The sequence below is a fragment of the Colossoma macropomum genome, unplaced genomic scaffold (genome assembly GCF_904425465.1).
Source record: "Colossoma macropomum unplaced genomic scaffold, Colossoma_macropomum, whole genome shotgun sequence".
NCBI classification, from domain to species: domain Eukaryota; kingdom Metazoa; phylum Chordata; class Actinopteri; order Characiformes; family Serrasalmidae; genus Colossoma; species Colossoma macropomum.
In genome coordinates this window covers 32,616,286-32,628,563 of record NW_023494805.1, presented here as the reverse complement: position 1 = coordinate 32,628,563, position 12,278 = coordinate 32,616,286, and the positions used below count along the sequence as shown (strand labels likewise).

At 40.6% G+C, this 12,278-nt stretch overlaps 1 protein-coding gene across 1 annotated transcript in view; it reads right to left on the bottom strand.

The window, feature by feature from the left end:
* Positions 1 to 12,278, bottom strand: part of clstn2 (calsyntenin 2) — a 381,240-nt gene that overhangs the window by 135,384 nt on the left and 233,578 nt on the right. Inside the window, exon 3 of the mRNA XM_036597461.1 lies at positions 2,075 to 2,270. Within this exon, the coding sequence (XP_036453354.1) occupies positions 2,075 to 2,270 (196 nt within the window). The remainder of the gene's footprint in view (positions 1 to 2,074; positions 2,271 to 12,278) is intronic.

Genomic DNA, 12,278 nt, shown 5'->3' with positions numbered 1-12,278 from the left:
CTGAGAATAAAATTATACGCTTTGTACTCTGCAGCAGAGTGAATGAATGGAAGTGTGAATGGCTATAAGTGCACAGAGGAATGCATCTCTAAAATGCTAGCTTTGTTAAACTGTGATAACTGGTCACAATCAGCTCCTATTCGTTCTTAGTCACATTAACCTTTTGAAGTCTTCTTTTAAGCCGCTGTCAGAAAGGTAGAGCAGGCTACATGCTATTATTTCGTATTTGTGGGAGTATCAAGTATCAGCTTTAATACCGTCGCTTAAAACCTCATATCGCTTAATCCTTTCACCAGTTCTGATCTCCAACAGTGATTATTACGCAGCATTAGCTCTACGTCATCTGCAGAACACAGTGGGGAATCAGAAGGCTAACAAGATCAGATCATAGATCCTCTGGTCATTTTTTTTTGATCAGCCAGTGTTTTGCACTTATTGTAGTAAAGTGATGACATTTTACGATTTCTGATTCTGATTTACTGAAACTGACAAATATACAGAGCGAGATACATAAAACTAGGTGGTAACAGCAGTACACCATGTAAAATGTGTGTCACTGTAAATAAGAGCTATTCATAAAGTTACTGTGGCAGCGTTTAGCACACTGGTGCCCTTTTTCAGCATTTAGCACACCGGTGCCCTTTTCCCACTGCGGTATTTTCCTAAGCAAGAGACAATCAAAATCCACATGTAAATGAGCTCATGCATACTAAAAACCTGCCCAGTGAAGGTGTGTTTGGCTGCTGCAATGTACACGATGAAAAAAACAAAGAAAACTAGAATTCTCAGAAATAGAACTATGAATTTTAAGAGATGAAGTGTTGACAGTTAACAGTGAATTGTTTGGTAAATATGCTCTTAACTTTTCATTAAGAAACAAAAAAGTGCTGTTGACACCAGAAACTTAATTTTTTAGGAAAAATGTATTAATTAGGGATTCTAATTTACCATGTAAAATTTCATTGGTAAGAATTCAAGCTTTTTCTAGTTCATTATAATTGCAGTAAGAATTTTTACTAACATGAATAAAAGTTTAACAAGTAGTCAATTAATTTCCACACCATTAAAAATGAAATTGATGTGGAAATTCTATATACTATGGCAAGCCATTTTAGCTTTTATTTCCTATTTTTCTTTGTGAAAATTTAAATCCAACTGGTGAATCTGTAAGTCTTGATCTCAGGTATTCAGTTTGCATATGTGAAAATTAAATCTCCACTTAAAAATGAAACTTCAACATTAAAACTTAATGTTTAGCTTAGTGTTCCCACAATGAGACCATGGTAGTGATTTAATAAAAATGGTATTGAAAATAAGAAATGCATTCTAATTAAAATGTTTTACAGCTTACAGCTTATGGCTACACTAAAACGAGTTGCTTTCTAATTGGAAAATATTTCTTTAGGATCAAGTACAGTCACATGCAAAAGTCATTTTGTTGACTTTCTAAATAAAAGTTAACATATGTATCTTTTCTGCAAATTGTAGCACCCAATTTCTATTTATTTGCTGAATTTCAAATAAAAATACAGAATGTGCCATAAATGTATTGTTTAATTTTGTTTTCCAATAAGTTAAAATCAGCAAATAAATAGTAGTTTCACATGAAAATGTGCAGAAGTGTGTTCACTGTGGAGGATGTGTAGTAATTTTCACTTAAAAATCATTATTTGACGAAGGATGCCTAAACTATTGTGTGACAGCTTTAGCATTCAAGTCAAATATGTTTAATCGCGATTAACTACAAAAATAATCAAATTATTTGTGATCATCATCACAAAACAATGCAATTATTGCCATTAACTACAGAAAATAATGCAAATAATCGTGTTTAAATGCACAAAACAATGTGATTAATCATGATTAACGACACAAAGTAAACCGATTAATCGCAATTAACTACAAAAAGTCAGACTAATCACGATTAACTACACAGAACGACTGCATACGACTGTATGAGCAAATGAGACAAGTGTGTTTAATCGTAATTAACTACATAAAATAATGCGATTAATCGCGATTAATCGTTTTAATCATTTGACAGCCATTAATTACATTAGTCATCTCTACATACTTGTGGCTCTTTTTCCAACCGGCTCCATTGGGACCGGCCCCGCAGTCGTAGGCCTGGATAATGAAGGTGTACTCCTTTTGTTGCTCGCAGTCGATGGGGCCCCGGGCCCTCAGCACACCTTCGCCCGATGTTCTGTTCAGCACCTCCGCCTCGAACGGCGCCTCCTGCCCGTGGATCTTAAACGCACAGATTTCTCCTGCAAAGAGACAAGACCCAAGAGAGGAGCAGTGAGCTTCAGGAAAACATACACATGCAGACAGGCACACAAATGGCCCTTTCTTTTCCGCTTGCATCTCTTCAAGACATCATCGCGTATAACTTTCACTCAGCAGGTCGCCCCCCCCTTCCACCGTACTATAATATTCAGGGCATTGTGTGCTTTTAGAGCTGAGCCGGCTCGTGCTGGGTGACGGAGAATGACTGCCTGCTCGCTGTAATTGCTTCATTGCGAAGGTAGAATCGCACTGCGCCGGAACACACAGCATGCAAGCCTGACATTTTGAATTTGCTTATTGCATCGCATTTTGATAGCCTCTCTCTTTCTCATCGCTTGCCTTCCACTCAATAAGCCAAAGTATTGGGAAAGTATGGGCCGAAACAGTTTGTCAAATCTTGCGCTCAAGGGCACGTCGTTAACCGGCCCCCTTTCAATTCCCCGGCTAAGAACAATTCAATTATGAAAGCTGTATTGAGAGCGTAATGGGCTTTGTTTTGGCTGCACAGGCACATTTTAATTGCGAAAGTTGTTACTGCCTCGTAATAATGAACTGCGGATGTTCGCTCGCGCCTTCCTTCCTCTCTCGCCCAAGCGAGGAGCTTTAGCTTCACAGATTTACAGCTGTGGAGCAGACTATCCAGAGACTGAAGGCCAGATGTATGTATGTGAGAAGGCGCGGCGCTTAATGCTTCGTGATGCATCCGCAATGCGCTCGCAGTGAATCTGAAATTTATTAAGGCTGTACAGTGAGGGGAAACAAGTATTCTGACACTTTTGTTTTGGTTATTTAATACACCTCTAGAACAAATATGCTCTAACTGTACATACAGTGTCTTTTGACTTTGTACTGATGAATACAAACAAAAAAAGCAAGCGTTTATAAGTATAAGCAGAGACGTTTAAATGATGAAGAATACTACATTTAAAAAAAAGACCATATATAATATAAATATACATGCATATAGGTTACACAACATAAGTAAAGTGCTAGATATTGAAGCTGAAAAATAAATGTTCTGCTGCAAATTGTACCCTGTGTCAATTACAAACAACAATTTTAATTTCACTCAACAAGTAGCAACCATGGTGAAGTTAAAGAAGCTTCCGACAGTTCTCAGGGACAATCTTATTAAAAAATGCCCAGAGGCGAAAAGCCATAGAGCCCTAGCGGACCCTAGCAAAGACCTTAAACCTCAAGCTCCATGGGAAGCGATTGACGGCATGGACAACCTGGCCGAGTAAGAGGAGAAAGGAGTCCACCTTTGGCCTTCTGATGGAGCTCTGGAGCGACTGGAGGCCCTCCGAGATTTTCAAAGGTGTTTAATTTTTACAACCCAAAATATTCACAGGTTCTGCAGATGAGACAGTCAGCAATGGAGCTCAACGAGTGATTCATGTAACAGCCAATGTGAGAGCTGGAAGGGTGCAGAAAAAAGGCAAAGAGACTCACCACATGTGCAATGGACAGTGGAGACAGAGGAGCTGCTTGTTGAATACAGCCAAATAAAAGCCTTTACCATGTTAATAATGTGTGTATCCAGACGTTAAGGCACATGATTTCAAGTCAGCTGCCAGTTTGTAGTGAACAATTCTCCAGCTCTCACTGTGATACCAGAGTTTCACAAGCCCATATTCATCCTCAGGGTGCACTTTCACCACACATAAAGTCCTGTCCAGTTTAGCTTTGTTTATGTCATGATAACAGGGGAGCTCTGGTGGTTTGAGTTCTTATTTGTAGCCAAAACACACGTGTGTGATAGCCTCTCTTTGCCCACGCCCTCATGGCAAAAAGACAAGAAATTCTATGATAGACTGATAGACTAGATTTAAGTGTGTTATGCTTACTGGTTTAGAAATCTATTAGGATTTTAAAAGTCATACAGTGCACACCGAGAGCTGCAGGATGGCTTGAAGCAGCTACAAGAACATTTAAGCCCAATATGCATCGATCTGTACCACCATAATTTCCGTTCCAACACCCCACGCGACACCTTTGCTAAAAAGAAGCACATTTGCACGTCTGAAATTAGCACACAAGCATTTAGACAAGTCAGAAATCCTTAGGAACAAGGTACACTTAGGCACTCTTTGGCGATAATTCAGCTTGTCATGCTTGGAGAAAGAAGACTTGGGCATATGATCCAAAGAGCATGCCCAAAGTGAAGTATGAAGGTGGGAGCATTATGATATGCTTTGCTTTTCTGGAAATTGTACTGGGGCATTACATGCCTTTAAGGAAACATAATTGGAGGAACGCACTGGGAGATATTAGAGGAGAATTTAATTCTCATCAACGAAAATGAATCTGGGTAGAAGTTGGACGTTTCAATAAGACAATGATGCCAAACATACAGTCAAAATAATGCAAGACTAAAAAGAAGACGATGCTGCTTGCAAGGCCTGGCCAATGTTCTGATTCGAATCCTGTTGAAAATGTATAAAGGATTATGAAATTGACAGTCCATCAGAGAGACCCTCATAACCTTGGGGAACTGAAGATGGTTTGCCAAAAGGAATGGGCCAAAACTGAGCCACAATGCTGCAAAAAAGCCAATTACAGGGAGATTCACTTGAAAGAGGCCCCGAATATTCTGTTGTAACTCCCGTTAGGATGAATCAAACTGAACCAAAAAAAATACGCTACATACCTTGACGTATGTGTAATTGATTGCATTGCGCCTACCTCATCGCTCCAACGCAGGGGCATCCTGGCTTGTTTGAAGCTCCATATACTGAGGAGCACACTGCACATTGTTATGTTCGGATTGCTTCGTCCTAGCGAGAGTTATTACAGAATATTCGGGGCCTCTTTTGAGTGAATCTCCCTGTACTTCTTACCATTGTGACCTGCCAACGAAGGCTTTGAAACAAAGTACTTTTTTGTTGATATTTATAAGCACAAAATCTAAAGATATTATGTGTATAAAACTGAAGTGTATTCATGTACTGCAAGTATACTAAATAAAAAAAGTAATGGCGTCGGAATATTTGCTTCCACACATATTGTATACTAACTCCACTATGCTTGCGAGGTGCAGGGTTTAAAAGGTGCAGTGAAGCAGTGCAGTGCAGTAATCCCCTTGAAATAACATAGACTGCAGACGAGCTGCACATGTTGTTAGTAGGATTGATATATTATTCATCAGCTCAATTCAGCATTTTCACTAGCCTACTTATGCCTAACTGGCTTCCTTACAACTCACCATATGTCTGCTTTCCTTTTTATTTATTTCTTTTTCCCTTTTTTTCTCCTGGATGTTTTTGCTTGCTGGTGGTGCTCAGGCAGTCCTTAAGCCTACTCAGTGGCTTGTTCATGTCCACTCATGTACAATATAAAGTTTGTCCACAATCAAGCGGACCTTCTGTTTCTTTTCCTTTTTTCATGACTGGAATCACTTTATGTCGCTTCTCCGTTATTTCGAAGAGGAGTCGGTGCTTCTCGGTTCAAACTGAATTGTAACAGCCTCTTCTTCGTTAATTTTCATGCCTAGTTCTTCTGATATCTCAGGGGTTTCATTTTCTTTTCCTAGGATTACAGTGAAAAGTGGATTTTCTTGAACAGAGCAGGTTTCAGTTCAGATATCGTCCAGAGTTGACCATGCAGTCGCTGTTTGAAGCTTATCTTTGTCGTTCAGCAATGATTCTCTTTCGTCCACATTCGTCGAGTAAACGATTATTGAGCACTGTAGGTGCTTCAAGATGCACCACTTCAATTTCAAGTTCTTGCAACACACACACACACACACACACACACACCATCTAAGCCGCTTATGCTTCTAGGTCGCAGGGGGTGCTTGAGCCTATCCCAGTGGTAATTGGCCAGAAGGCAGGAAACATCCTAGACAGGTCGCCAGTCCATCGCAAGGCCTTGCAACATACGGCAATGTGCAAAAAGTAGAGACCATTCATTTATTTAATTTCCAGTCAGAATGGCCATTAAAAACATTCAGCAATGTTGAGGTCTGGACTCCAGGGTGGCCAGTCAGTGAGGTCTTCTTGACAGCTACACTTCCTTTCAGACTCATAGCGTTCAGTTGTCTTTTACAGTGGAAGGATGGGCAGAAATACCTGTGAATGTTTTCAGATCTGAATTAAGAGTGGAGCTTGATTTTCTCCTCAAAGCTTCAGATGGAGTCCTGGAATAACTGGAATTTGGGCAGGGGGACCATGCCTGAATCCCCTCCTCGTTCCAATCTAACACCTTTTCAGTTCCCATCTCTACCTTCTATTTCCTGTGGCAAGGTTTTTGTGATCCCCAACACCACCCCATCTCCTCCCAACTCCTCAGTTCTATCGGTAGGTCCTACCACAGTTCATGGTGGGGATGATCTGGTCTTCTAGCTCCAAACAGAAGCTGCAGCACTCCAGCACAAGTTCTCCAAGCTGTTTCCCTTTCCTCAATCAGCCTCCCCTCATACTACAACCACACACTGAAGGCACAGTCTAACTCGCAAAGTACTGTTCATCCAAATGTCTACTACAGGGCTGCCCATTCTTGGTCCTTCAGATCTACCATCATAGAGAGTTCAGATCCAACACACAATATTCAGATGCCCATCAAGGCTGTCATTATCTGGATCAGGTGTGCTACACTCCTAAAAAGATGGTGTTTCAAGAGTTCTTTAGTAAGGAAAATGGGTTTTATATAGAACCATGAACACTCAAAGAACCCTTTGCATGATTAAATGGTTCTTTGAGTGTTCACAGTTCTACAGACTGGTGTAAAATGTGCTAAAGATGGTTCTATAAAGAATCTTTTTGGAAATGGTTCTATATAGCACCCAAAATGGATCTTCTATCGTTACATTATCCAGCTTGTAACAACAAAAGAAACCTTTTGGGTGCTACATAGACCCCTTTTCAATAAGGTTCTATATAGAACCGCCTTTAGCACACTCTTGCACATTGTCTATATAGCATGATGCAAAGAGCCCTTGAATCATGCAAAGGGTTCTTTGAGTGTTCATGGTTCTATATAGACCCATTTTCTTGATGAAAGAACCCTTAAAGCACCATCTTGTAGATTAGGTTTGGAGGTAATCTCTACGGGATCTTCAGGACCAACTGCTTTGAACGGTTCTTAGAAATCCCATTTTTTATAACTCCAGTTTGATTTTACTTTGGTTTTCCTTTCTTTGTGTCAGTGGATTGTCTTACATCTGTTCTCCTCAGAAAAGCCTGATAACCTAAATAACTTGTACTGAATATCTGTTTGACTGGAACCGAAATATATGAATGGTGCTCCTTGCTCTTTCGCACAGTACTGTACCTTGGGTTGCTCCCTGATTGACACAAGCACAAGAGGTCTGGTCGATTCCATCTTCACTGTTCTGGGTATTTCCGGCACTATTTTGGCAGGTCATTCACATCTGCTGCAATTATAATTTCCATAGCACTTGACGACACATTGTGGCACCAGTGCCCATCCCTGTGGAACTTGCATGCAAAGCTGGTCACCGTCACTCGCTGAACAGAATATGCAATCAGCCTCACTTCCAATATCTCCACTGTTTTTTTTTGTACCCATATTTCGCTTGAAATGCATAACTATAAGGTAGAGAAAGGTACATTGCATTATTCTACATACATGGCACATGAACTGCTTGTTAAGGCTCACATTCCCGCATGCTTTTTCGCTCAGAACTCAGTCGTATTTGCACCTGAAACCTGCCACAAAAGGCTTAATACATCTGGCCTTGAATGTGTTTGACTATACATCTGTACAGCAGTCTTGCCCACACAGGCGAAAGAAAAGATCTGCTGCCACCATGGCAACTCTGAGAAGCACGGAAAAAAGACATTGTCTTGCCATTATATCAGTTCCTAGGTCTCTCGCCCTGCCACTGCTTCTGCTCAGTCCCAGCATGCCTTTTTTTCAGGGATTGGGGAAATGGAAGTGTGATGTGGGGGCAGGACTGTGCCCCTGTGACAGCTGATATCACTTAAAGCTCGGCAGGCTTGTGGAACAAACAGCGGCGCGTCTCCATGCTCCATATGCGCAGTACTGCTGCCGCGGCCAGATAAGCCAAACTTTTCTCCCCCTCTGTCTCTCCTTCCCATTCTCTGCCCCTTTATTTATTTCATTCGCTCTTCCTTCCTTTTCTCTTCCAACCGATCTGATTCTACCGCTCAAAAAAAGCTCCCTTGGTGCTGAAATAATAATTTACCCTCCATAGTCTGGGCTCCGCTATGGCGGCGCAGTTTAAATTTCCCTCTTTTGCATCAGTCTTATCGAAATTAAACGGCAGAACAATGGGAACGGTGTAGCACTGCGAAAAAATAAAGTCAAATAATAATACTAACAAAAATAAAAGCTGGCGAGTGGTGTGTTCTGGCGGAGATAAGCTCCATTGGAGTTTTGCGCTTCTGAATATTAGTGTTAGACGGGGAAATGAAGGAAAAAATGCACGAAGAAAGTAACAACAATCATCAGAAAGCATATATATTTATATATATAAAATAAAATCACACGGAAGGCTGAAATTTTTTCCACTTAGCACTTCGCAGTGGCAGGTAAAAGCCATTTTCCGCTCCATCTGTTGCTGCAAATGCATTTTCCAGATTAAATCCAGATGAAGGGTGAAAGGGTCAGGGCAAGTCGCATAGGAAAGCATGATAGACACGGGAATGTACATAGAAGTGGAGGCGAGGGCTGATTGGAAGTGATTTCCATCTAGTCTGCAGAAGAGCACTCAGGACATACAGCTACTCTCCTCAGGACCGACTCGTTTCCCACTTCCAAGCGGCAACAGCATGAGCATGTGGTCTATAATCTATCTGCCAGCTCTCCGGAGCTTGGAACTCTTTGGAGTTTCTCAGTTTAAAGTGAAGGGGAAGTATTAAATTTGGGCCGACAGATGTGACAGCGCTGAAAAGCGTTCGGCATTAGCCACGGGAGCGAGGAGCAGGGGGAGTCGGGGTAACTTAATATGGATGTAACAAACGAAATCACCCATGTAATATGTGTGCGGCTTAGGACTTTACTAGCGGAATTCATTTGTAACAGGGACGCTTGACAGGCACCGAGAAGGTAAACACTGACGAAGTTGCATTGGCTTCGATCTCCCAGCCTAAAATTATCTCTTAAATCCGTGTTTGGAAGGCCCGTCTGAGGGCCAGGTGCTCGTGCCATCTCTGAGTTAAGGTTATGAAGAGATGATAACTTTTTACTTCACTATTGATTTCGGTTTGCAGCAGCCCTATGTGGCCTCCAGCCTTCTGAGATGAGAAAGGAAAAAAAAATTCTGGGGTAAATACATGGCAAATATAGATAGTAAGGCTGGAGGCTGGAGTAACATCCCTATAAATACATACATACATCATGTAATTATATCCAACAAAGTTCAGTCATATTCAGAAGTTGGATATGATTTTCTAAGGCCTTGTCCACATGTAGAATGCAGATTTTAAAAATGTCTTTAATAATCTCCACATCCTTGTGAATGACCATGCTGGCACAGTAGGGGGAGGTAATAGACCATAAGAGTTGGGCCCAGTCCCATTTCACCCCTCTTTTCAAAAGAAAAACTGGCAAGATGGCGGCGCAATCGACCTGAGAAACCCAATATTTTCTCCATTAAAAAATTATGATAACCATTGTATTGTCTTTGTTTAGTGTCATTTCAATGTGTTATGCATGTTTTCTTCATAACAAGCACAAAAATCCCTAGTAGTATGCTGATGTCTTAATAGCTAGCTAGCTAGCTAAACTTCCCGTTCCACCTAAATGGTGCAGCAGATACATTCTGGCACCTCGGGCATCAGAACTGCTACACGATTTAAGATGGAATGGGAAAATTCGCAAGAGAAGCTGGTGGATAGCTGACATCAGCTTCATATCACTGTAGAATTAGGGGTGGGCAATAATAAATTGAGTTCAGTGAGGAGCTGAACTTTACCCTCCTCTGCTATCACTGCAGACTGGCAGGGTCTCCTACAGAGCAGCACTAGTAGCTGTTAATGAAGTAATGTTCTTTTTTATTTAAGGGTACCATTTCGTAGGGGAAGATTTCAACCACTACAACCTGTAACTCAGTCCCAGGAGGCAAGGAGGCACTTGAAAACAAGGGGTAGGGGTAAAAATACGAAATGGGATTGGGCCTTGGACAAAATGGACTGTTTATTTGTTGACCAACACAAACTGTGCAGCAAGAAATGAGCTACAGCAAGAGGTGAACCAACAAGGTCAGGGTGGACGGTGAGTGGATACGGCTTTTAAAAACTCCAGCAGGACTGCTGTGTCTGATCCACTCATACCAGCACAACACACACTAAATCGCCACCACCTCGTGAGTGTCACTGCAGTGTTAAGAATGATCAATGGACAAAGCAACCTTTTTTCTGTATAATAAAGGAAAAGAAAGGTCAAGGACTGACCCAACTGAGAAAGCTAAGGAAGCTTGCTCAGTCATTAAAAACTATATTATGTTCTCAGTCAAACAAGTTTAGTGTGCTTTCTTATCGGCCATGTGAAATTAAATCAACCTGGTTTAGAAATAGAGGGTCATTGTGGCAGGGTGTCAGTATAGTCCCCATATTGGAAAACATTATCAATATATAGGTTGAAGGGAAGGTCACTTCCAACAGATATGAAATTGATTTCTTTTGTTTTTAGAGATTTAAACATCTCAAGGTCTGGTTTTCGGTTCTCAACAACTGGTGAATACGACTAATTGTGTCTAACAATGTCCTTTAAATCCAAATCTACTATGTATTTATCAATGGCAGCATGCAGTCATGTAAGCATTGCCATGGCGATAACATTATTGGTATATAAGTGCCATTTCTGTCCATGAGCAGGGCGATGGTGGTGCTGCAGCCAACTGCAAAAGTTGGGAAAACTGAATGTGCTGCAGTAAGCTGCCGTTGATTCTGGTGTAGAATTTCCTGACACTGCCCAATTAAAACATGGAAAATCTGGTTTGTCATCATCCATCTGCCATCATAAAGCATGAAAAAAATGGGCCAAGTCCAAAATGGCAAAACATTGAGCTTTAAATGGTCTTAACAACAAACCATTATACAGTAAATAAGCCAGAACTGAACAAACAGATAAAGTTACTTAGTTTTGGAAAGCTTTTCTCTTTGATTTCTTTAAATGTTAAAAAAAGTCTTGCAGGGTAAACTTGCAGACAGCCTTTCACAGAAAGAAGAGTCAATATTGTTCCACACTGCACTGATGGCTTCAAGCAGCTTCCAAGCTAGTTTGTGTTTAATGCAAGACCAAATATTCTCTGTAGGGTCTCAATTTTGGAGCAGGCTAAAAATATCAGTAAAAACCATCAGTATCGAGTACGGCCTCTAAAACACAGCATTCAGCCTCACAGGACAGGATAAGATGGGTAAGGTCATTTTCTATTCAAACTGAGATCCAGTACTGTGCAAAAATCAGGGGGCTGCATTAAAAAAATACTGAAAATATTCACTAAAGTCATAAATAACAGCTATTTTTACAACACACATACACAAACACACTCTATGTACATATATATATATATATATATATATATATATACACACACACACACACACACACACCATTTGGACGGTCCACTGTAGATGTTTTGTAGATGCTCAGTCTATTTTTAATTAACTTTCAACTGAATATCTATGAAATGCACCAGACCTTAAAGTTGCATGTGAAAGATTCTTTCTAATCTAACCCTAACTAAGATCTAAGATCTAACCCTAACCCTAAACCTAACCCTAGCCTCAAGGCAAAACAGTAACTACAGCTACTCCTAAACCTAATCTCAACCCTAATGTTGTTGAAAATAAACTGAGTACCACCTAAAAGTTTGTTAATAATATAAGTATCTGTAGATCATCTATAGGGAACCATCCCAATAAAGTGTGACCAACTATGTATCTATCTATCTATCTATCTATCTATCTATCTATCTATCTATCCATCCATCCATCCATCCATCCATCTCACTGCTGTCAGAACAAAACCAAAATGGTAACTCTACAGGAGACAGAAAAACC